The sequence below is a fragment of the Sceloporus occidentalis genome, unplaced genomic scaffold, assembly GCF_023333645.1.
Source record: "Sceloporus occidentalis isolate IW3139 unplaced genomic scaffold, rSceOcc1.0.p SCAF_31, whole genome shotgun sequence".
Taxonomy (NCBI): domain Eukaryota; kingdom Metazoa; phylum Chordata; class Lepidosauria; order Squamata; family Phrynosomatidae; genus Sceloporus; species Sceloporus occidentalis.
This window is the reverse complement of record NW_028317011.1, coordinates 6652704-6677968: the sequence shown is the minus strand read 5'-3', so window position 1 is coordinate 6677968 and position 25265 is coordinate 6652704. Positions and strand designations below refer to the sequence as shown.

General features: G+C 36.4%; 1 protein-coding gene across 1 annotated transcript; it reads left to right on the top strand.

The window, feature by feature from the left end:
- Nucleotides 1-303: 303 nt before the first annotated feature.
- LOC149298778 (protein kinase C theta type-like) lies at nt 304-25035 on the top strand. Its single transcript, XM_089487013.1, has 17 exons — nt 304-424; nt 2376-2575; nt 3157-3217; nt 3722-3884; nt 7796-7827; nt 7913-7998; nt 8241-8370; nt 10283-10392; nt 10784-10889; nt 11931-12088; nt 13173-13346; nt 18442-18533; nt 19344-19406; nt 22037-22175; nt 23126-23314; nt 24358-24486; nt 24880-25035. The coding sequence occupies exons 1-17, from the start codon at nt 304-306 to the stop codon at nt 25033-25035; spliced, it is 2109 nt and encodes a 702-aa protein (XP_089343139.1).
- The last annotated feature ends 230 nt before the right edge of the window (nt 25036-25265 follow it).

The following is a 25265-nucleotide window of genomic DNA, read 5'->3' as shown; positions in this document are numbered from 1 at the left end:
ATGGCGTTATTGAACTGAAGACAACAGGTGCTCAAGTCCTGACGCTGCATGACTATGCCTCCTGATTGACCAGCTAAATCAGGAAAGGCATGGTTGACACTAGTGTGATAAAATGTGGTTATCGACAGACAGACCACTGCACAGCTTCCTCCCGCAGGGAAAGATCAGCTTTTTTTTGCAGAGTGGTAACTTTTTTAGCGTTACGGCTGCCTGTCAGAGATAACTGCTCTGAATTTAGAGGAACCTTCAATTTTATATAGGAGCAACTTTTGTGTTTTTCGTTTTCCAATGACAGAAGAAGTTATGTCTCCATTTCTACGGATTAGCCTCTCCAACTTTGAACTTGGACCTTACCTTCAGCCTCCTGGGGGGGAGATACAAAGACCTTACTGTGCTGTGATTGTGAAAGAAGCTGTCGAAACAGGTAAATATTTAAAAACTATTATAATATCCTAATACTATACAGACCTTTTATGTTCTAGGTTAATTGTACCCACAATTTCCATGAGAGATATGTACAGGGCTGTGAAAAAGTATTTGCTCCTTCTGGATTTCTTTTAATTTTGCATATTTGTTACACTTAAATGTTTCCGATCATCAAATAATTTTATTTATTAGACAAAGAAAAACACAAAATGCTTATCTGATATGATTATTTCATGGATTGAAGAGAAAATGCTATCCAATCCTACCAGGCCCCATGCAACAAAAATGCCCCCTTTAGTTACTAAACCAACCAGTTAACCAAATTAAAATTGATCATTTCACTAGGTACACTCACGCATGATTATCGCCAGTGTTGTTGAATTTAAACATCAATTTGATTGAACCTGTTTTTTAAAGTGAAGTACCCAAAAAGGTCTCAAAAGCCGCACATGATACATCAATCTGTTCAAGAACAGATGAGAAACAAAGTAATTAACATCTATCAGTCTGAAAGGGGTTAAAAGGACATTTCTAAGGCTCTGGTACTCCAGCGAACCATGGTGAGAGCCATTATATACAAACAGAGAAAACTTGAAACAATGGTGAACCTTCTCAGGAGTGGGATCGATGACTTATCCAAGAGGTCATACAATTATCCAGACTAATGTGTAATGAATTGCAAGCCTTATTTGCCTCAGTTAAGGTCAGTGTTCACAATTCCACAATAAGAAAGAGATTCCAGGGGAGAGTTGCAAGGTGAAAACCACTGTTGACCAAAAAGAACAAAGGCTTGTCTCACATTTTTCAAAAAACATCTTGATGACCCCCAAGACTTTTGGGATAATATTCCATGGACATGAGTACCATTATATCTGGCGTAAAGCTAGCACAGCATTCCACAATAATATCTGGCCGTCAGTTTGTGACCTAAAGCTCAAGCGCGGTTGAGCGCAGGACAATAATTTGAAGCAGACAAGGAAGTCCACCCCTGAAAGGCTCAAAAGTAACTAAATAAAGGTTTTGGAGTGGCCTAGCCAAAGTCCTGACTTGAATCCAATTAGGATCATATGGTATAACCTTAAAATGGCAGTGTATGCTGGAAAACCCTCCAATGTGGCTGAATCAAAACAATATTAGCATGCACATTTTTATTTTTTCAAAAAATATAGCACCCTGTACCAGACTCTTTTTACAGTGGATTTATTTACAGAAGACAAAATATATATTTCTTATTTATATTATTTTATTAAATATTTATTTTCGTTTATAATCTTATTCTAATAATGTTTTCATTAAAAAAAAAATTCTGTTACCAAGTTAATGTCATGCTCTTAATTGTTACACAGACAAAAATCAGAGCTGCTTGTTCTGTGGTTAGTTTGGTGTTTCTGTGAATGTTTACTAGCTGTAAAGTCATAAATGGATATTTATTGAAATAGATTCAACTAAAAATACTTTCATTAAAATTACACATAATTAAGTAGTCAAATAAGGTTTATTTTTTTGAAGTTCACCTCTGTTGATCATTATCATCCTGGGGAAGCAGGTCTTAATCTGCCAGACTGTTAATTCTCAAATAAGTGTCATTTTAACCCACCAGGACTAACAGATGAAACAGAATATGTGTATTAGTATTTCCCCCATTGACTGTTATATTGATTTGTCTTGTTAAGCTTATAATGATCCCCAGACTGTTAATACTTAATTGCCTAACATGTGTCATTAACCCTTAATGGCCTCTTAAGTCAAGAATGTCCTAGATGAAATGAACCTGGAAATCTTTTGTTATTCTACATCTTGCTTAAGAGTATGTACAATCAAGATTACCTATTTTAAAAATAATTGACTTAAACTGCTATTTAAACTTACTTTGGTGCTGATAAAAAAATAACAGAATCATTTTCATGAGTTAACACATTTTAGTTACAAATATGTCCTTTTGTAAGCAGAGAATGGAAAGGTATATATCCAGAAGAAACCGACCATGTATCCACCATGGGAAAGCACATTCGATGCTCATATTCGAAAAGGAAGAGTAATGCATGTTATTGTTAAGGGCAAGCCTGAAGGAATGGTTTCGGAAACGACCATAGAGTTGAATTCTCTGGCAGAGCGCTGCAAAAAGAACAGTGGGAAAATGGAAATCTGGGTAATAATTTTTTTTTTCTTTTTGATTTGCAATTATATGAATACCAATTAGGGGTATAGTGTACATATTCAAGCAAGAATCTGACGAATAAGGGGATATTCATATTCAATTAGCTATTATTTTTAGGAATACTGTTTTCAAGCAGTCCAGAAGATTACAACTTTTATTCGATAAATAATTTAACAGGAAGAATGATTTGTCATTTTAGACACTCTAGCCCTATTTTTAATATAATGTATCTTTTAAGGTTGTCCTTCATTAACATTTTTGTGGTATCCTGATACTGAAATAAAAAAAAACATAGTGTGTGGTTATTGTAATGGTAATAGTAACAAACCACACCTTAACATGAGAAACCCTTAGATTACATTTTAACAAGTCTTTTCCGAAATTATGTAAGATCATTTTCCGTATTGGAAATAGAACTTTTAAACATATCTGTTATAAGTATAGATAGTGGCTTCTCTATACAACTAAATGTTCCATGGAAAATTGTCACTGGAAAAAGTGTAAAAAAAGATATGATATTACTTTGGAATGGTAGAATGGGAAATGCACAACCTCTTTTGTGTTCTGTACAGATAGAACTAAAACCACAAGGCCGAATGATAATGAACGCAAGATACTTTCTGGAACAGTCGGGTATGTAAATGTTTTGTTTTCAGTGTATCGTTTAAGTTTTGACACAACACTTACACCGTTTGTTTTAAAGCAACCTACTGTTACGGTTTTTTGGTTTTAATTAAGAATTCTTTTTTTAGCCAGATTGAGATAACAGTAATATGTTGCAACATATTAGAAAATGTACACAAAGATAGCTAAGCAAGGCAGAGATTTTTCATTACATTTTTATAGAAAAATCCTAGAACTGCAAGAGGTCTGTGTTCTCAAGGACCAAATGTAATAATGAAATACCATTGAAATGACACATAGACCTTAGGCTTGATGGCAGCAAATAGAGCCTGAATCAAGTCTTTTGCAATAACCTTCTGGCTGAAGATCTGGCTGCTCATCTCTATATGTATCTCTATATGTGTAATTAGCTTACGTTACATATGTCAATGTGGTTTTCCCCATTTTGTACAAAATATTCTGTTCAAGGAACTGCACAGATTTGAAGTCTTTTTATTTTGCATATATTCACAGATCCCAAAGAGCATTATGAAGCTGATTTAGAAGGTCAGTTTGCATTACATCAGCGCAGAGGAGCCATCAAACAGGCCAAAGTCCACAATGTCAAGCTTCATGAATTTACAGCAACATTCTTCCCACAGCCAACATTCTGTTCCGTTTGCCATGAATTTGTTTGGTAATTAATTTATCTGTAAAGTTTTTTCCCTATCCTTTTTATTTTTATTTGCAATATGCAGATTGGAAGCATTGCTTCAATCTTAGATAAGTGGTAATTGAAAGACAGATGAAACACGATATGTATAGGCCTGATATATATAATTTTTTTTGTTTGTGGTTTGTAGTAAGATTACATATTGGACATGTTAACTGTGTGTGTGTGTGTGTGTGTGTGTATGTATGTGTATATATATATATATATACATATATATATATATGTATATATATATATATATATATATATATATATACATACCCATTCTAAACTGGCATGCTTAAGAAAAGTTAGTAGTTAGCAGTCGCAGTCTCCAGTTACGTATGCTTAAAATGTCCAATATGTAATCCTACTACAATCCACAAAATAAAACATTAAAAGAATCTCAGATTCTCATGCTTATGCTTATTATTTTACTTTTTACTTATAGGTATATCAGGATAAATATACTCCCAGCCCATAAAAGGTTTCCATGCATATCTCTGTCGTAAAATATAAGGTCCCACAAAAATTACTAAATTATTCTAAATGTATTACTATTCAATACTACATAGCTATATCGAAATGCCAGTTGTTATATACAATTAAAGAGACAAGTATTTAAACTATGTATATTACAACATTGCAATTTAATGTGTGATATCCAAGATTCATTCAAGTTGGCAGAGATTAAAACACGATATGAAAATTATAACATGTCTCCTAATTTACAACTATTAGTCATTGCATTGAAGTTCTGCAAGAACAAATGTGTTGAAATATTACTTAAGAATTATAAGAATTACAATTAGACTTTAGAACTTAGATAGAAGTTATAAACAGAATGAAACAGAATATGGCATGAAAAAAGCCTAATATGAATATTAATCTTAAACTCACATATTTTGAACTGACTTTATTTTACTTTTCTCATGGAGTGGAGTAACTGCTATGTGTAAATGGCAAATTGGTAATTGACAGCAAGTGTATGATTGCAGGCAGTACTTTTATTCAGATTGTGCTATTTGCTCTCAGATGGGAATAATGTATTATTAATAGAAGCTATAAAATATATGAACCTTTCAAGTGAATGCACCAGAAGGAGGTGTACATTTTATTAGCTATACTCTTGCTGTTATTCGTGTCTATCAAAAATCTCTCATCCAGATCACAAGTTCAGATTGAAAGCCAATGGAAATGCAAAATTCATCTAATAAATGGCTTGCTGTATCTCAGTAATATGATCTTGCAACATGTTTAAGTCTTCATATTAACTTTTTAAAATAATTTTAATTGTAGATTATATGAAGGAATGATATATTAGATTAGAGCTAGAAGATTAGAATATGTATTTAACTATTTTCCCAAACACCAACTATTCTTGTCATAATGTTGTCCATGGTACTGATAGCAGCAGTGAGATATTATTGTTATATATTATCATTATCACCACTCTGGCAAGAAGTGAACCCTTTGGAATTACCAGCATATTTGTATAAATTTGTATGAAAATATGATCTTCATCTAAGTTACAATAAAGAACAAACCCATTTGTTTTAACTAATCACACACAGTATTGTATTGTTCTTGTGCATATTAACTTCATTATTCAAACATTCACAGTGTGGGTTAGAAAAAGTAAGCAAAAGCTTGGCTAATCACTTCAATAAAAGATAATTTGAGTCAGGATTTATCAAACCTGGAGTCCAATCCATGGAACGAGAGTTAAAAAAGAACCCTAGAGTAACAGTTAAATGCTTGAAGGAATCAATGGAACTGGAACATCTCTGTTCATATGAGAAACACTAAACAGGCATGGAGTTCATGGCAGGACAAAAGGGCACCTTGACACTCCCCAACGCTAGTGGTGAAATGTTTTCTAAACTGAGGAAACTAAGGGGGAATTATTCAGGTTGGACATGCAGCACTATGTATGGCATAAAAGTGCACCAGAGGGAGCATTGTGATTTACGGCGGCTTTGCTACCACTGGACCTGGACAGTTTGCTATCATCGAGAGGGCAATGAATTCCCAAGTTTATCAAGGTATCATACAGGATAATCTGCCTTTTTGATGTGGCCCAATCATAGCTCAGACATTAACCCATTAGAGAGCTGCTTACACCAAACATCCTAGGAACATTGCTGAGCTTAAGGAGTTCTGTAATGAAGAATCTTAAATTTCTCCTGAACCTAAATTTCTTCTGAACGTCTGCAGCTACCAGAAACGCTTATTTGAAGTTATTGCTGCCAAAGGAGGTTTGCCCAGTTAATAAATCCAAGGGTCCACCTACTTTTTCCACCAGCATTGTGAATGTTTAATGGTTGTGTTCAATAAACACATGAAAGGTTATAATTGTTTGTGTGTCATTAGCTAATCAAATTCACCACAAAATAAATACTTCTGATGATTTCTATCAAATTTTATGAGCAATTAATGCAGAATACCAGGTAATTCCAAAGGGTTCATTTAATTTTTCTTCCAATATTTACACCAATCAGCCATAACATTATTACCACCTGCCTAATATCGTGTAGATCCCTCTTCCCCCATCGAGGCATGGATTCGAATAGACCTCTCAATGTGTGCTGTGGTATCTGGCACCAAGACGTTAGCAGCAGATCCTTTAAGTGCTGTAAGTTGCGAGGTGGGGGCAGGGCCGGCCCAAGACAAAATGCCGCCTGGGGCGAAGTTTAAAATGCCGCACCCCCATTATCTACCCTTCCTCTCCCTCCGTCCCTGCCGCCCCCCCCTTAACTACCCTTACTCTCCTCCCCCCCTTTTACTTACCTTTCAGCAGTCCTGCGGCGAGTCTTCCTGTTAGGTCTCGGTGCCGGCTTGTAATGCTCGGTGCCGGCTTGTAAACGACGTCATCTTCCGGCACTTAGCATTACAAGCCGGCACCGAGACTGAACAGGGAGACTCGCCGCAGAGGAGAGAGAGGGGCGCCGAGCGGGTACTGACAACTTGAACGGCGCCCCTCTCTCTCTCTTCCGCTTTAAAAATAAAAAAAGGGCTTGGGGAAAGTGCCGCCCCTTCAAAAGTGCCGCCTAGAGCAGTTGCCCCACTCGGCTCCATTGTCGGGCCGGCCCTGGGTGGGGGCTTTATGGATGCATCCTGTTGCCGTGTGCTTTCCAGGTGATGAAAAGAAAAGTGATTCATCAGACCAGGCCACCTTCCTCCATTGCTCTGTGGTCCAGGTGTTATGTTCATGTGTCCATTGTAGGCATGGACAGGGGTCAGCATGGGCATCTTAGCTGGTCTGTGGCTACACAGCCCCATACGCAACAATTTGCAATGCACTCTGTGTTCTGGCCCCTTTCTATCAGCAATTTGACCTACAGTAGCTCGTGTGTTAGATTTGACCAGACAAGCTAGCCTTTGACCCCCACGTGTATCAATGAGCCTTGGCTGCCCATGACCCTGCCACCAGTTTACCTTTCTTTCCTTGGACCAATTTTGATAGGTACCGACCACTTCAGACCAGGACTACCCAACAAGAGCTGCCGTTTTGGAGATGCTCTGAAACAGTTGTCTAGCCATCACAATTTGGCTCTTGTCAAAGTTGCTCATTTTTACTGCTTCTAACACATCAACTTTGAGAATGAAATGTTCATTTGCTGCCTAATATATCCCACCCATTGACAAATGTTATGGCTAATCTGTGTGTATATATAATGGTATAAAATGCTGTAAGAATAATATATAGGATTGATTGACATGGCATGCTTCAATAAAAGAGTTATAATGCCAACGTGTGGGCCTCCCCCTTACTGTCCCTGTAATGATGAAGTAGATAATATTTATCTTTTTTTTACCGGAGGTATATTGGTATACTAGTATAGATTATTACCTGAAAGATAATCAATTCATATGTATGTTTTGTATATTTTCAGGGGCCTTAACAAGCAAGGATATCAGTGCAGACGTAAGGAACCTTTTATATTTTATTCAGCTGTGCAAAACCTTTAAATACTATATGGTCCTTTACATTGCTTTTTTTCTTTGCACAGAATGCAATGTATCAATTCACAAGAAATGTATCGATAAAGTAATTGGTAAATGCACAGGTTCTGCAATCAACAGCAAGGAGACCGTGGTAAGTAAATGATTTATTTGTGGCTTAAATTTCCAAACAAAAGGATCCAAACACAAGCATATAACCTTCCATACCTCTGTGTGTGTGTATATATATATATATATATATATATATATACCTTCCCACACAACCAGTAGCCATTTTAGAAGCCACTGCTATCATAGGAGAAAAATATGAAAATTTTATGAAGTGAAGTTTTGTGTATGAATGATAAACTCTGCCCAACAACCTCTTTTTAACAGCTCCACAAAGAAAGATTCAAGATAGACATGCCACACAGATTTAAAGTGTACAATTATAAAAGCCCAACTTTCTGTGAGCACTGCGGGACACTTTTATGGGGCTTTGCAAAGCAGGGATTAAAGTGTGCAGGTAAGTAGTGAAGTTCTTCTATTGACAGCAGTAAAGGATTCTTTGCTGTGTATAGCACTAAAGATGTTTCGTACTGACTGGCTGTGGAACCCCTGTCAAGTTCGCTATTCTCAGTGCTCTAACCAAAAGCAATGACAGATTCTGTCATTCATACACGTATCTTTTGATGCGTTTGACTTGTTCTTTCTGTTATATAATAAATACACAGCCGTATCCACATACACAATAACATTATGTTTTTGCTTACTTAAATGTTACAAACATACTTTATTGCATAGGTATGTTTTTTTTTTAATTAACAATAGAATATAGAAAGAGTTAAGTTATTGATCCTGGATTCCACAGTCACTGTAAACAATTAGCTCTGTATGTTGCACAGCTGTATGTTTTATCTTGATAAATAATCATTTTATAATAGATCTGGTCACTATACTTTACGTTGGATTAAAATATATTTACATTGTTAGGAAACATAGGCACATTTGCTACAAAATAGACTACAAAATATTTCAATTAATATGAATTTAAGAAAACACTCATGTGAACAATAAACAAAAGCCAATTGGTCTTATTTTGCTTTGGCAAGTCATAATACCAGGAGAATATATATATATATTCTACCACTGGGCAGAAATGCCTAAATCGATTTAATGTGTTTTACATGCAATTCCATATATGGCCACCAGGCCATTTCCCTTGTAATAAGGACATAAAGCAGCATTTACACAATGTCTGGTTCTTTTCTGTGCTCATTTTGTGTTTTTATTGAATCCTTTTCTATTAATTTGGTCAGAAAAGAAATGGATAGCGCACACAGAGTGTGTTCTCTACCAAATACAGTACTGTGCAAACATTTTAGGCAAGTGTGAAAAAATGCTTTCAAACAAGATTGCTCTCAAAAATAGACATGTTAATATTTTTTGATTATTTAACAAAATGCAAAGTGAGTGAACAGAAGAAAATTCTAAATCAAATCAATATTTCATGTGACCACCCTTTGCCTTAAGACTCAGCACAACAACAAGGTCACAACAGTGTCTCCCAGACAGAAATTTCAAGACAGACAGGGGTTTGCAGATGTCCTGTCCAAGCTGAAGAAGCAGAAATAAATTGGAAACAGATACTTTGCTGCCTGGAGCTGCCTAAATCTACAGAGGAATTGTTGTTAGTTCACCAAGATGTTTGGAACAACCTGCCTACCGAGTTCCTTAAAAAACTGCATGCAAATATATTCCATATTGTTTATACCAAATATTGATTTGATTTAGAGTCTTCTTCTGTTCACTCACTGGATTTTGTTAAATGAGAAAAATAAAAAAATAAAATGTTTTTAAAAGCATTCTTCCTTTGCATTTTTTCGACACCTGCCTAAGACTTTTGCACGTACTGTATATTTTGGGCTATCTTATTGGCCTTCAGAGTAAATGCAACTATTTTTAAAAGTGTGACCAATAATACATTTCTAGGCAACTCCCCTATGACTACAAAAATTGTAATAGATTGTAGGGAATTACCTCCCGTCATAATCTCACACATGTAAATTGTCTACTAAAACAATACAATTGGATTATTCATGTTAACAAAAATGGATAATGTATGCTAATATCATCACACATTAAGGATTTGCAGCCTGTACAAATATCTGGCCTTGAAGTTTTTTTTCTCTTCAAAACATTAAAATTAATTTTCCAACCTACACTAACATGCATACACATAAAAACCAAAATGACCTTCTTTACCGTTACTAGGAAAACACATTGTAATAAGGTATTGTTAATACACTTCTCTTTTCTGATTTTAACGTATTGGGGCCCTTTGGATTCCCTTCAAATCATTGTAGTTGAACAAAGTTGTATTTCTATTACGATTATAAATGTTACATTTGTTAATGGGATGTTTTGCTTTGTTAAAGATTGTGGTGTTAATGTCCATCACAAGTGTCAAAGTAAAGTTGCAAACCTCTGTGGGATTAACCAAAAGATGATGGCAGAAGCGCTGGCATTGGTAGAAAAAAAACAGCAGGTAATGACAAAAATTCTGTTCTAAATTCTCCGTTTTACATTCCCTATAGAAAATTAGGAAAATAATCTAAATTAGATTTTTAATTTGTGTCACCTAACCCCATTCTGGTTCCGACTTTTTAAATATCTGTTTTTCCTGTTTAACCTCTTTTGTATTGGTGTAACATTATTATTCAATACCAAATAATGTGCTGATTTTATGTAATGAAACTAGTTTTTGAACACCGCCTTTAAAACTGACCGGTGGTCCCTTCACGTAGGGATACCCTCAGAAAATGTCAAATATCTGAACAACTAAACAATTCATATTTCCTTTCCTTGCTTAGGGGTTGCATTTGTTTCGAAATGCTCTTATATTTGTCTTGAGTTCTTGATGAATTTCATTATTCTAGGACAGGAGACAACAGGAAACTGAACAAATTTACAGGGAAGGCCCTGTTGAAGTTGGTGAACTGAGTGCTGCACATGGCAAACCTTTTGTTTTATCAGTTAAAAAAGGTAGGTTGCTAATTGAAAAGAGATCATTTGGGAAACATACTGCAATTAAAATATTTTTGGCTGTGTGTCTTCAATCTATTGAGTGACATGAACACCAAATTAATGTATAAAAAACGGAGTAATAATTGAAAATTATGATGGGGAAAACATAAAAAATGATGAGTGTATTAAGGCCCTGCAAAGTTTATTTTTTTCCAAAAGAATATGAATTTTCCAGATTCAGATTGGTCTGACAGGGCTTGGGAAGCTTGTGCATGGATGTTGTATGATGTATATACGCTTGGTTTTAAAGTCAATGTTTGGGACTATATTATAGGGATCCCTGTCGTAAAACGATGGCACTACGTATATTTTACATTATATGACCCTTTTTTTGTAACATTGGGGAAGCTGGCCGGAAAAGATGGTGCATGGGTGGCATTTTCTCCATTATGGGCATGCTTATTCTTTTTAAGAGGTCACAGTAACAACTTACTAGTTAGTGTAACTGTTAATGAGCAGCAGCATTTTAAAATAGTGACTTGTTTGTTGAATCCATTGACTGGGTGTGACATTTTTCTATGCTTTAAATAAAACATTTCATGTTTTACAACATTTTTGTTTTCGGTAATTACTGCCTTATTTCTAATAAGCTGATTCAATTTTAGGTACAAATTAATTCAAACATTTTTGTGCTAATTTGATTCATAGTCTGATTTGGTCGAAATCCATGCCACTGGTGTTCTTTCTATTTATTGTCATAGTATAAATCATTAATGTCACGTCAGATTATAAAACCCTGGTTCACTTAAGATTGTTAATAACATAAGAAAATAAACTAAACAACAGAGCCTCTTGTGAACGTACATAAATTCTAAATTGATCATATGATGCTTGGACCCTACGTTGTAGGTAATATTTCTGAATCCATAAAGCATTGCACAAAACAATGACACTTGATGGCACAAACAATTAGCGAAAAGCCAAACATTACCCATTGCTGACAAATCAATTAATAGTTTGTTATAATACAATACTTGCTTTGTATTTTATCAACTTTAGAGCCCCAAGGTATTTCCTGGGAAATGCCAGCAGCGGAAATCAAAGACCAAGAACCTTCTACTGATTCAAGATTGAGAGAGCACTTATGCAGTCACATCAGACTGACCTTCAATGACTTTGTACTGCATAAAATGCTGGGAAAAGGAAGCTTTGGAAAGGTAAATATATGCACTTCTCTATAGCAGTGTTATTAAATGGTGGCTATTATTTAAACAAAATAATTATATAATCTGAGGATGTCCTCAATTCCAGACTAAATTCAGACACATTTTAGAAGATATTAACTGTTAACAGAGGTACAACATTTTGGCATACTGTACATTATACATTATTTGTTTATTATTTGCTTTTTATTTGTATATTTTAGTGAATGCATGTCACTGCTGCGTACATTAAAAAAAGGGTTTTTATTTATAGACCTATAATCATTTTCGTTTGATGCATGTGATGTGGTGTTACATATATATAGTTATATATTGTTTGACAAAGGTAAGCCATGGTTTCCTTTCCCACAGGAGGGGATTCCTTCACAATGCAAACCGGAGTAAATTATAATTGACTGTGGGCAAGCAGTTATTTTATACACATAGTATGTACCAGTTCAGCTCAATGTCTTCCTGCCCACAGGAAGGAAGTCACACATACTTTACACTCAGATACCGCGCACTGCATGATGAAAGGATGTGCTCGTCGCCGAGCAACCTTTTTCCTGGACTCGTCAACTTTTTGTGGACCCTGAACCATTGCCCTTTTCACCATGCCCTTATTCTACAGTCAATAAAAGTAACTCCCGAATGAACCACCGTTTAACTTAAAATACCATATATAAATTAAAATTACCATGCAATGTCATAATATGTGTCTTAATTTACTGTGTTAAACTTGATGGCATTATAGCTTTTGCTTTTGTATACAACATATATCATTATTTACTATTTTTCTTTCTTCACCAGGTATATCAATAGTTACTTTTCCTTTAATTCACTCCAGAGAGCATATCTATGCTTAATATGTTAAACTAAGTCTCCTAAATATGAAATTAATTTAAGCCAGAATTCCCTTTATGTATGTATTTATTTTTTTCAGAATAATTTACAAAAAAATCTAATTAATTGTTTAATCAATCAAACATGATTCAGCAGACAGTTGATATTCTTTTACCTTATATATCTCGACTTTAATAAAAAATATTTTAGATTCCAAAAACAATTGCACTGAATTTTAAAAACATGTTTTTTCCAGGTGTTCCTTGCAGAATTTAAGGACACAAATCAATTTTTTGCAATGAAGGTCCTAAAGAAAGACGTTGTCATTATGGATGATGACATTGAGTGTACCATGGTGGAAAAAAGGGTGCTTTCGCTTGCCTGGGAGCACCCTTTTCTGACCCATCTTTACTGCACATTTCAAACACAGGTAACTTAGCCAGAGGATGCATATTTAGTCAACTGTTTACACAACAAGGTTATTATTGTTTCTTCTGCATGAAAAACATAAAATTATTTCAGGTGGATGGAGATCAGGGCCGACCCTACCATGGAGCAGAGTGGGGCAATTGCCCCAGGCGGCACTTTTGAAGAGGCGGCACTTTGCCGCCCCAAGTGCTATTTTTTTTTTTTAAGTGGAGGAGAGGGTAGATAATGACCCCTGGCATCGGCAGGGGGGGGGGGCAATTACTTTTCATGCTATGTCTCATCGGCTAAGGGAACATATCATTGTTTTAACATGTTTGTTCCTTTGATTGAAATATATCACATCCTGACAATCTCATAATGCTCTGCAACGTCAAATGATCTGCAACACCACCTGGCTTTCCCCCCCCACCACCACCAGTGTATCTGCACAATAGACCCGGCAGCACCACCTTCCAGGAGGCAAGAAGCAGCTACATTTACCAGGTTTTGCTTCACCTCTGGAAAAAAATGTACGTGACTGCCTCTTTAACAAACTGAGATGTGAGCAGGAAATCAATACAGGTTTTCTGAAGCACAAATTACTATTGGGGACAAGGGCAGATTAAGGAGCTTGAAGTCCTGGAGCACTTATACTAAAAGGGCCACTCTCTTCTTGCGCCCAACTATTTTGCCACATGAACACAAATGAATCATAATTAATGTAATTTACAACAAAAAAGCAGTTTATTGTAGATTCCTCTAAATTTCCTCTACAAGCCTTAGGAACCACCAATGGATAAATGAGACGTTCATGCGACCTATTTGGGACTAAAATAATTCCACCACAATGAGCTGTACTTACTATCTGTTGGTTTAGATAATATTTTCCTGCAGTGTGTGGGTTACAAGCTGTGTAAAGCTACAGCAACGTCGTCAAATGTTCCTGTGGTTAACTGACAGTAAAATCGTTTCAAAACCACACTTTATCATACTCAGCTTAGTGCAATGCTACTTTCATTTTAATTACGTTTATACTAGAAATGCAACAAATGAAGTGCAGATGGCTGAATATAACCTGACCCGGTTCCTTTTTTTTATGTTTGGGGAAATGACATTAACTGTCTTGACCTTTTGTTTCACGCTATCTTCACAGAGGGGGCATTTCCAATAACTTGGCTTCCACGTATGTGTGTAAAACACTGCAGCTAATTCAGTTCAGAGAATTGAATGTTAGTGTTCCGAATAACGGACATCTTGCAAGATGAAATCCCTACATAAATTAAAGGTGCTCTTCCACCCCTTCTGCGGAATTCAACACTAGCTGTCTGTAGCTTTCCTGTTGAAAGTCTAAAGCTTTCCCAAGAAATATTTAAGTCAGGTTTTTTTAGGCTATTGAGTCTTCAAAGACTAAAATGACAGATTTACTAAGATCAGCACCTTAAAGGGAAACAACTTTCTTCTTTTGCAACAAAACAGTTGAACCAAACAGCCAACACGGTTACAGTGATCTTTCCTAGCACAGAGGTGAACTTTTAATTAGAGATCACAGGGAAGGAAATAGGGCCTGCTGGTGTGTATAGAGTAAAGTGAATAAGTGAGATTGGTACCCGTCACTGTTATAACCTTTGGCTTCTGCCTGGAGTCCTGTTATGTTTTATTATTATGTTTTATTTATATAGATCCAATAATCTAGGCAGCGCTTTTGATTAATAAGAAGGCCCTTTATTTATTCCTGGATGGAAAGTTTGATGAAAGCCCTCTAATAAGAATTAAGTCTGGCACAGTCTTTATAGTTTTTATGTGTGAATTTTCCACTGACGTGATAGATGTTTTAATATTCAGTAAGTCACTTCTTGCTAGCATTTCAGTTTTGATTCCTTTCTAGCCCTGCAATGCAAGTAATTATTGCAACCTCATTTGCACTACAGCACAGAATCTGTTTGCACTACATGAACAAATCATGACAATATTAAACTTGAATTATGTTAGTTTAAATAATGGGAAATGCTTAAATCATAAGTTTAAACCGCCATAAATATGATATGTTCCCCCATTAAAACTTTATAAAAAATTATAATATAAAATCAAAATGCTACTTCTTTAGTGGTCAGAAGTTTTTGAACTAGTACTTGCTCAGAACACGGCGGGTAAAATATGTGCAAATCTCCATTCACCTTCCTTAAAGACGTCAGACATTTCATTAATTTAAAGACATTACATATGTAATAAATTTCTTCTGGAATACATAAAATGCAATCTAATATGTAGGTATTTCACAATGTATGACAGCAATGTAATTGCTATTGGGGTTTTTTTTTGGATCTTGCTTGTAACATTGAGACCTCATCGGTGAATTAGTGTTTAATAAAGAACCCAAGACAAACCATACTTCAAAGGGTTCTGGCTCCATCTAGTGATCACACCTTTTGTGTAGACGGCATTCTTATAGTTTCATGTTATACTTTATAGTTGTGAAAAAATATTTGCGGATACATTTTTTGTCTGTAATGCATTAATCCATTTTCAAATTTCTAGGTTTAGAATAGAACTGAGTATCTCAGTCTTAAAAACAATATCCTGATCAAAAATCCAAAACAAGTATTAGACTTGTGCATTCGGATTTGTACACATTTTATTTTGAATCTAAATTTGCCAGTTTTGTCCGTCTGTACAAATCTCCGATAATGAGGAGGGTAAAATCAAATGGCAAAATCCCTCAAATTTTGTTAAGATTTGTTTGTTTGCCATGTTTTGGTGCCCTTACAACCCATTTTGGTGCTTTTTCATGAGGTTACGTGGAAAGGGACTGTGTGTGACGTAGCCCAAAAAAATGGAATGTTCTCATTGATGGTTATGACTGAGATTGGTGGGTCCAAAACTCTATGGGAGTTTTTTCCTTACTTTGGCACTCTGGTCAATCAGCATTTACAATCAGGGGAAAGGACAAGCATTAGATATATAAATGTACTGACGCCATTTTAACTTGTCAGTAGCAGTTACAGGCTGATGAGTGTTGGAGTGTGAGACAGTAACAGTGTTGAGGATGAGATTGATTTACCATCCTGGTGTCAATTTGCTGGGCTGGGATGGATTGGAGAGGCTATAGTGTATATAGTACTTCATTATTGATATACAGGGACTGCAGCAGACAGTTTATTTTCTTTCATTCATATGTAATAATTAATTTGTTTATTTTAGGGCTGTTTTTTCAATTGAAGGTAAAACCTCTAGTTTGTGGACAACATAAAATAATAAATCATTAAGAATATTGGTAAAAAAATAGACATTTGAGTGTGCTTGAACACATTGAAATACTGTTCCTGTGTAGAGTTTAAGACACTTGCACATTTACCCTACCGGCAAAACCTCCAGTTTGGTGATGACACAGAATATATATTTTATAAATATTGGTGACAAAATTAGTCATTTGTTGTCTGAAAATTGTCTGAAGATGGAGGTGGCAAAAACTAAATGACAATTTCGTCTTTATCGGTTTTTCTTGCTGTGCACAAGTCTATCAAGTGTTTTTCCATCAGTATCTGCCAAAGATCACTGTTTCCAGATAACTGTCTGCAGTGAATATGTATTCATTGGGAAATCTCTCAGAAGACTAATCTTTGTACTAATGTAAATACTGTAATGATTTGACATTTGGCCAGAAAAACTACTACAAAATCTTTGGTTTTCCAATCCCAAACTAATTTGTACCTAATTAAGCAGCCTTTAAAGCCTGTGTTGATTGAGAATTGATTTCTGGTCCTCAGAATCTCTGTGACCCTTTGCCGTGCTTAGAGGTAGCTCTCAGCATGAAATATTTTCACCAGAGGAGAACCTGAGCAAGTCGAAAGCCGGTTCACTTACTGGAAAAAAAAGCATGTCACTTATCAAAAAAAAGATTAGTTATAGCTGTTGGTACAGAGATTTCCAAGCCGGTCAAGAACATTTATTCAGAAGCCTTTAGCAACATTATGATCTCCTTTAAATGTAAATTTAGAAGGGAGATATATTTATGTTCTACCATAAAGTTTGACAAAGGCTGATGGTAGAATAAGTGCTTGGAAAGGGTTAAAATACTAGCATTTGGAATACCCTGGGCTGTCTAGTTTTAAAAAATATATGATTTGATGGGGTAAATTGCATTGGCCGGGTTCAAAGATACCCGAAATGGCACATGGGGGGAAGAATTACCAGATTTGGAAAAAATGGCTTTGAAATAGCAAAACGCTACCTGTACTTATTGCTCCATAACATGCAGAAAAAAGCAAAAAAACATAAAAACATTGGGTATTTCTAAACTCAGGACAAATAGTAGAATCTATTCAGCAGGTTTTTTTATTACCTTTTATAGATGAAAAGTTAGAAACAGTCATTTTTTCTAAATTTTTCACCATATTTTATACTTTTTTTAATAGTAAATAATATGATATAATCAAAACAATGTCATCTAAAGAAAGCCCTTCTTATCCTGAAAAAAACAATATCTAATGTGTGTGGGTTCAGTAAACGGGAAAGAAGAAAATTACAGCTAAACACGAGCAGCGCAGAAATGTTAAAACGGCCATTGTCACGAAGGGTACAAAAAGTAAAATCAGCCTTTGTCACGAAGGGGTTAAATAATTATTCCGCTTTTATACTTTTTGACATGTTAAGATTAAGGGAAACTGAGTAATCTCTAGTTTTCAATTACTTTGAGTAAAAACAACAAGATATAACAGGAAAGACCTTGGATCTCCATGTCTGTAGAGTAGCATTTATCTCAGACCACATATCACATGTCAAACCTTTTACTGCCTTTTCACAAGTACTCACTGGCAGTGGGGTGTCGATGCATACCCCACCATCATGGCTCTGGGTCTTCCAGTTTCCATATGTAGAAGGATGGAAAATATGTATTGACCCAATGGTAACCGAGTGATACAAAATATGGAGCAGTAAACACTTTTGTTATAGGTATACCTATTTAGTAAGATAAATCTGCTTTTAGATTACTTCAAGATATTAAATTGTGAATCTAAAATACATATATTTAATATGCAATCTTCTGTATGAAAAAAGTAGCCATACATATCTTGATAGTTTATACGCTTGATAATTTGATTTGTCCTTCTTGACAACAGGAAAACCTTTTTTTCGTGATGGAATACCTCAACGGCGGTGATCTCATGTTCCATATACAAGCCTGTCACAAGTTTGACCTTGCCAGGGCAACGTAAGGGACTTTTTTTTCTAATCAATATATAGATTGACACGCACATGTTCTTTATAATGATTCAAGCTATTTTGAGAAATAATATGGAGAGGCTGCTCGACTTTACATCCCCCCCGGGCCAGAACGTGCCAGCCCCCCCTGTAGCCAACAGTAAATGCTCTCAAAATAAAGCAATATCACCATAGTTTCCATAAGTGTTTGTTTTTTGGGTTTTTACTGGGATTCGGTTGTTTTGAGCAGTTTTTTCTCAAATATTAGGTTTGACTACACCCTGAACATGCAGTTTTACAAAAGTCATGTCCAGAGGATTCTCATGTACCCCAGTAGTAACAGACTTGCTATATCAATATCCTATAGTATGCGTCATTAGGCAGACTATAGATGCTCAGCACTAGCATTTACATACAGCCTCATGTTTCCTGTGTAAATCTATTTCTATGACTACCCGCGGCCTGAGCACCTGTTTGCAACATGACGCAGCAGCAATATGTAATCTTTCATATATAGCATGTATAAAAATTAAGATTGGGGACAATATTAAATATAGCTGTTCCTCTTTAATTATGAACCATTTACTCTGAATGCATGTATAAAAAGGTCATATTCTTTCATAATATATTTTTAGTAAACCAATTATTTTGAATAATAACCTGTTATTAATGCATCAAATAAAATAACTTACATTTAGTGTACTTTTTTGGCTACGGCCAAGGGGTGGGGAACTGCCAGAATTAGGTCAATTACACGTGTGTGTATATATATATATATGAATGTGAATGTGATTTTAATTAAATATATATTTCTTTGCAGCTTCTATGCTGCTGAAATTGTCTGCGGTCTTCAGTTTCTTCATTCCAAAGGAGTGGTATACAGGTACTATGTTTAATTCAGTGTATTTATTTGCACAACAGATTAGTACACCTTTATTGAAGCTGTTTTAACAGTATGACTGTAGATGTATTCTTTTATATTGTACGTTGCATGAGCTTACCACTGCTGGCTGTACTTTCTAGTATATTAGTGCTGGTACACTTGATTTAATGTGAGTAACCCAATTAAGGATACATTACTTATAAATCTGTCAGGTTTGGAGGGGGGGAATATTGCTTTGTGGAAACCCTATGACTCTGGTGAGTAATATTTCTCAGGGAGTGAGTTAAGCACCTATCCTTTGAGTTTAATCCCCTTAAGGACTAAGGATTTTTTTCCCACTAAGATGTCTAAAAGGGTTTTTAGCACTTTTGCTACCTTGTTTACAGGCATTATTTCCCCCTCTCTCGTTTAGTTTAACTACACAAATTACATGTTGTGGTTTTTTTAAGAAAAGGTAGGGCTTTTTTAGATAAACTCCTTTAGTACAAACAAAATTTAAAAAAATAGGAAAAATGTGGAAAAAAATCCCTAAAATAATTATACATAGTCAGTACAGATGGAAAAAATATAGATATATTTAGGTACACTATATAGACAACAATTTGGGGACACCTGACCGTTACACCAATAGCAATATCCAAAATGTATTGGTATGTTGAAGGGGACATACCAAGACATTCTGGACAGTGCTATGCTTCCAACTTTGTGGGAACAGTTTGGTGAAGGCCCTTTTCTATTCCTTTTCTAAAGACATGGTTGGGTGAGTTTAGTGTGGAAGAACTTGACTGGCCCACACAGAGCCCTAACTGCAACCCCATTGAACACCTTTGGGATGAACTGGAACAGAGATTGCGAGTCAGGCCTTCTCGTCCAACATCAGTGTCTGACCTCACAAATGCTCTACTGTCACTGTTACTCTGGACTATTAAGGAAGGTCGTCCCTGCAGAAGTTCTTCTGCCCAAACTACTGCTACTTAGAGGGGAGTTCCCGGCAGCAGCAGTCCAGGACTTAGATGATCCCAACAGTGGACAACCTCCCACCAGCTGGAGATAGGTACTGAGTGGCAGCAGCAGCGGCAAGGCGCAGCACGAGACAGGAGCACAATGTGGGTAGTCAGCCGAGCCAGGGGTCTGATACACAGAGCGGATAGTCAGCCGAGCCAGGGGTCAGATACACAGAGCGGGTAGTCAGCCGAGCCAGGGGTCAGATTCACGGAGCGGATATTCAGACGAGCCAGGAGTCAAAACCAGAAGTCACAGACGAAGGTACAAAATCGTAGCGCAAAAGGGGTATCAGGCAAGCCAAAGGTCAAAACACGAAACTGGTAACACGAGCAGAAATCACTTTAAACTTGAAAGACCACAACAGGGTGTCTGTGAAAGGCACAGCCAGCTATTTAAAACTGGCGCCAATTCACAAGCCCCTCCTGGACCAGAACAAAGACCACACCCCCCAGCCGTCAATCAATCCCCAGACGAGCCGTGAGCCCGGGAGGCGGACCGACGACTGGAGGACGGGTAAGTACTCAGGCTCCGGGAACTGTTGTTCCCGGAGCTGAATCTCCCCCGACGCATACCTCGGGCGGAGGTTTGTCCGCTGCCCGGGGAGATGTTCTCCCGGGAACCGCAGCCAACCCTCCGCCAGCTACTAGCCCTTGTGCAGCGAGCGGAGGACCGCCCGCCTTCCCGAACGGCCGGCGTTCAAGAACCGCGGCCAGTTCTCCTCCCGGCGGCGTCCGGAGCCGCCAGGACGGAGACACTCCCGGTGGCGTCCGGAGCCGCCGGGACGGTGACATCTACTAGATGAATGGCCAAAAAATCTCACAGAAACACTCAAAAAATCTATATCAGTGGAAATATTTGTTGCTGTCAGTAGGTTTCTCATATGTAGTAGTGATTGTGCCATTGTTGGTGGTGCTAATCTTAGTGTCAAGAAAGTTGATGCACTGGCTGGAGTAATCTAGTTTAATGGTTGGGTGAAATTGGGTATAATTGTTGTGAAAATCTGTAGGATTTCCATGCAAATGTGAAAAATATAATCTAAGTGGGTTAGCCTATATCTAAGGTTTGAATCCTCTTCTAGGCTGACCATAAACATGTTAGTATATTGCGGGGTCATGCATGTCCCTGCTGCTATTCTCATTATTTGCAGTGGTTTTTATTGGCTATGAAGTTAAACAGAATAAAATATGTCAATTGTAGTATAGTGTTGTTAAAGATATATGTGGCATCTACAGGAGAAAAATCTCATGCAGGCACCTATACATCCACATGGGGATACTGGTGTAGAGGACAGTCCAAGTAGTGAAAGTAATCATTTTATTTAATTAAACTCATATAACATAATATACCATGTTGGCCCAAACAAGGTATGAACACATCTTTAATTGACATGTTTTTCCCCTATTTGCTTTTAAAATATCAAGACAAGTGTATATATACCTTTTCCCTGTGTGAAATCAATTAGGGTCCACATCTCCCTTGAGGGAAAACAAAATATGTTGTATAACATTAGTGCAGCACAGGTAGAATGTGATCAAGACAAAGGAAGAGCATGACTTAAAGTGGACAGTTACTGTTACCTATATTCCCTCCACATTAGAACCTCAAGACAAGTTGCTATTTTTCAGAGACTTGAAGCTTGATAATGTACTGTTGGACATGGAGGGACACGTAAAAATAGCAGACTTTGGTATGTGCAAAGAAAACATGTTTGGGGATGCTAAAACCAGCACTTTCTGTGGGACACCAGATTATATAGCTCCCGAGGTAAGTTCTTTAATTTATAATTTAGTAATTCAATAGGAAAATAATATTAACCCCTTAATGACAAAGCCCGTACATGTTTTCAATGGGTTTTGGGACCGCCCATTGTCCTTAAGGGGTTAAACATCAAATAATATGCTCAAATTAACATATTTACGCACCATTTACTTTGAAAGTCTTTAATTTCTACAAATATTAGCAAATTATAGAGTCTGAGACAAATATGCAATTGTGGAAGATCTATACCACAGGGTAAAGGTTACTTGAGGTGATCCTGCAGAAGTGTTATTATTGACAATAAGATCTTTATTGTTACTAACCCTTACTATTCTTAAAGACAGAAATATAAAATGTTTCTAGTTTCCATGACTTAGGCTAACATAACTATTTAGCATTTAATAGTTCAGAAAGTATTGTGTATAAATAATTATTTTGGATTTTTACAGATGAGAGGTGTGATATTTTAAATGCCTAAGCCTTTTTTAGGTAACATAGTTACTAGTTGATTCACTAAACAGAGTGATGAACCTGTAATTTCACTGAAATAATATAATATATACCTTGGGTTGACCCTTTATCATGCAAAGTCAATGATGAGAAATCAACTGTTTCAATTCAATGCAATTTACCCGCAACTCACTGTTTTAAGTGTAAAGTGTATTATTTCTTGTTTTTTTTTAATGTGTAATCTATTTAATTGTAAGCAATCATAATAGATTGTAACTTGCAAGAGCACTTGTATTTATTTGGTCTTTATATGTGTTAAAGTTATTGTCAATTTTACATGTTTTAATTAGAATATTGTTAAAATTCTCTATTTCCGTATTGTAATAGCCCTACAAATCTGTTGATGCTCCATAAATTAAATATAATGTAATAAAATTGGTGCAATCCTTCTTTTCTTTTTATTGGCCAAAGAGTGATGGCACTTTATGCTTATTGTTCTTTCACAGATATTACTAGGGCAAAAATATAATTATTCAGTTGACTGGTGGTCATTTGGAGTCCTTGTTTATGAGATGTTAATTGGTCAGTCTCCATTTCATGGCATTGATGAAGATCAACTATTCCAGTCAATACGTATGGATGGTCCGATCTATCCTCGGTTTCTCACCAAGGAAGCAAGAGATATGTTGGTGATGGTAAATCAAACATTGCAGAGCTTAAGCGCTCAGGAACATAATCCATGTTTAATATAAATCTATCTGATGAATATAATAGCCTTGTCACTGTAAGCTCCAATCAGAGTGATGATACTGTACTCTGACTTGTCCCTGTCTTGCCCATCTCTGCCTGCAGCTTCTCCCAGGCCCCATCCAGCTCCCCTCTTATCATCCCAGCCCCTTCTTGTCCCCTTTGATCTTACCCCCTTCAGTGTCCTTTTTTGTGACCTGCTGTCTGCCCTTTGCCTCGGCCCTGATCCAACCCCTCCGTTCTGACCTGTCCACTTGTTATAGTGACAGGGCTAAATACCTGCTGGTGCATAGGAGATCAAGCTGTCATAGAGCTGCAAACAGCAATCAGAGGACCCTTCCGTAGTATTCCCCTGATTGTTGTATAAGGGAACCCTACTGGGGTTAGATATTAAATAGATTTTATAAGTCTGAGGTTTATTTTCTAGCAAATAGTTATTTGCTATAATTTCCGATATGCTTGTGCTGAAATGGTCCATCCAAACTGCCATCAGTTTCAGGGGCATTCATTGTGCAGTAGTAGAGATGCTTAGCGAATGTCTGTGAGCAAAATCTCCAAGGTGGATGCGTATGAACAAACTTCTACATCATAATTCACCTTTAGTAATACAAATTTTCCCATTGACTCCATTTGTATGTCACACACATGTAATTTTTCTTCTGTGTTTGAACAGTATGGCTAGTATTATATGAAACTTGCAGTTAATATACAGTATTGTGACAGTTCTAGATCAAAGATTGCATTTTTCTTAAGGACAGCTTACTTAAGCTAATAGTAGCTTTTGGCAAAGTTATAAGAGAAATATGAGGTGCCTTTTCCCCCTGAGACCTAGGTCTACCACATTGACAAGGACACATCATAAAAGCCAGACTGTGCTCATCAGCTTAAATAAAACAATTTATTTAATATTTTGTAATGACCATCAAATGAACATGAGTGAATGCATTAGAAATCGCAGCTTTAACTTATTTATATTGATCTGCCATTCTAGTTGTTCGTCAGAGAACCAGAAACACGACTTGGAGTGAAGGGAAACATTCGTCATCATGCATTCTTTCAGCAGATTGACTGGAAACGCTTAGAAAACAGAGAAATAGAACCGCCATTTAAGCCAAAAGTGGTAAGGCCTATAAATAAAATCTTACATATATCTTTGGGACTTATTTTATCACCATAAGCAGACCATAGTCACTAAGCAGTGTCATTAATTAAAATGTGAATTAGATAGGATGAGCAAATCATCTGAAACGTGTCGCAATACTGCCCAGGCTCTGGAGAGCTCCAGTTTGAGAGGTGCTACTTGTTACCCCAACCACATAACTGTTGGTTATTCTGTTCTGTCAAGGGAAGGAATTGCTGTTGCAGGAAAATTATTTGGTTTGAGAAGAAAGCAGAGATTGTCCAGTGTCTTATCAGAAAACAGCTCTTTAAGAGACAATATGTTATTGTGAATATTTGTAATTACAAGGTTGCATAAATAAATATATTTTAATAACATCCTTTCTCACTACAGAAATCAGCAAGTGACTGCTCAAATTTTGACAAAGAGTTCTTGAACGAGAAACCAAGATTATCGACCACAGACATTAGGCTTATTAACAGCATGGACCAAGATATGTTCAAGAAGTTTTCATTTGTGAACCCCAAGATGGAAGCTATTGTTTGCTGAGACAGTCTTACATTCAGACTTATCTGTTGTAACTTATCTTCAAAAGACTGCCAAGTAACATTTTGTTCCTACTGTGTAATCAAAGTACATTAGATAATGAAAATGAAACATGGATTCTATTTGTTGCACCATTTTAATGGAGCAAGATACTTTTTAAAGGTCATTGGTTGTTAGAAAAAAATATCTTCATAGTCAGTCAAGAAGTCATGTGTTAATACACAACACAAGAC

Bases quoted from the DNA above. Each gene is read 5' to 3' on its own strand.
- LOC149298778 (XM_089487013.1), top strand. From the start codon at position 304: ATGTCTCCATTTCTACGGATTAGCCTCTCCAACTTTGAACTTGGACCT. The intron at 7,828-7,912 runs GTAAGGAACCTT...TTCTTTGCACAG, and splicing joins GCAAGGATATCAGTGCAGAC to AATGCAATGTATCAATTCAC. The intron at 23,315-24,357 runs GTAAATCAAACA...CTGCCATTCTAG, and splicing joins CAAGAGATATGTTGGTGATG to TTGTTCGTCAGAGAACCAGA.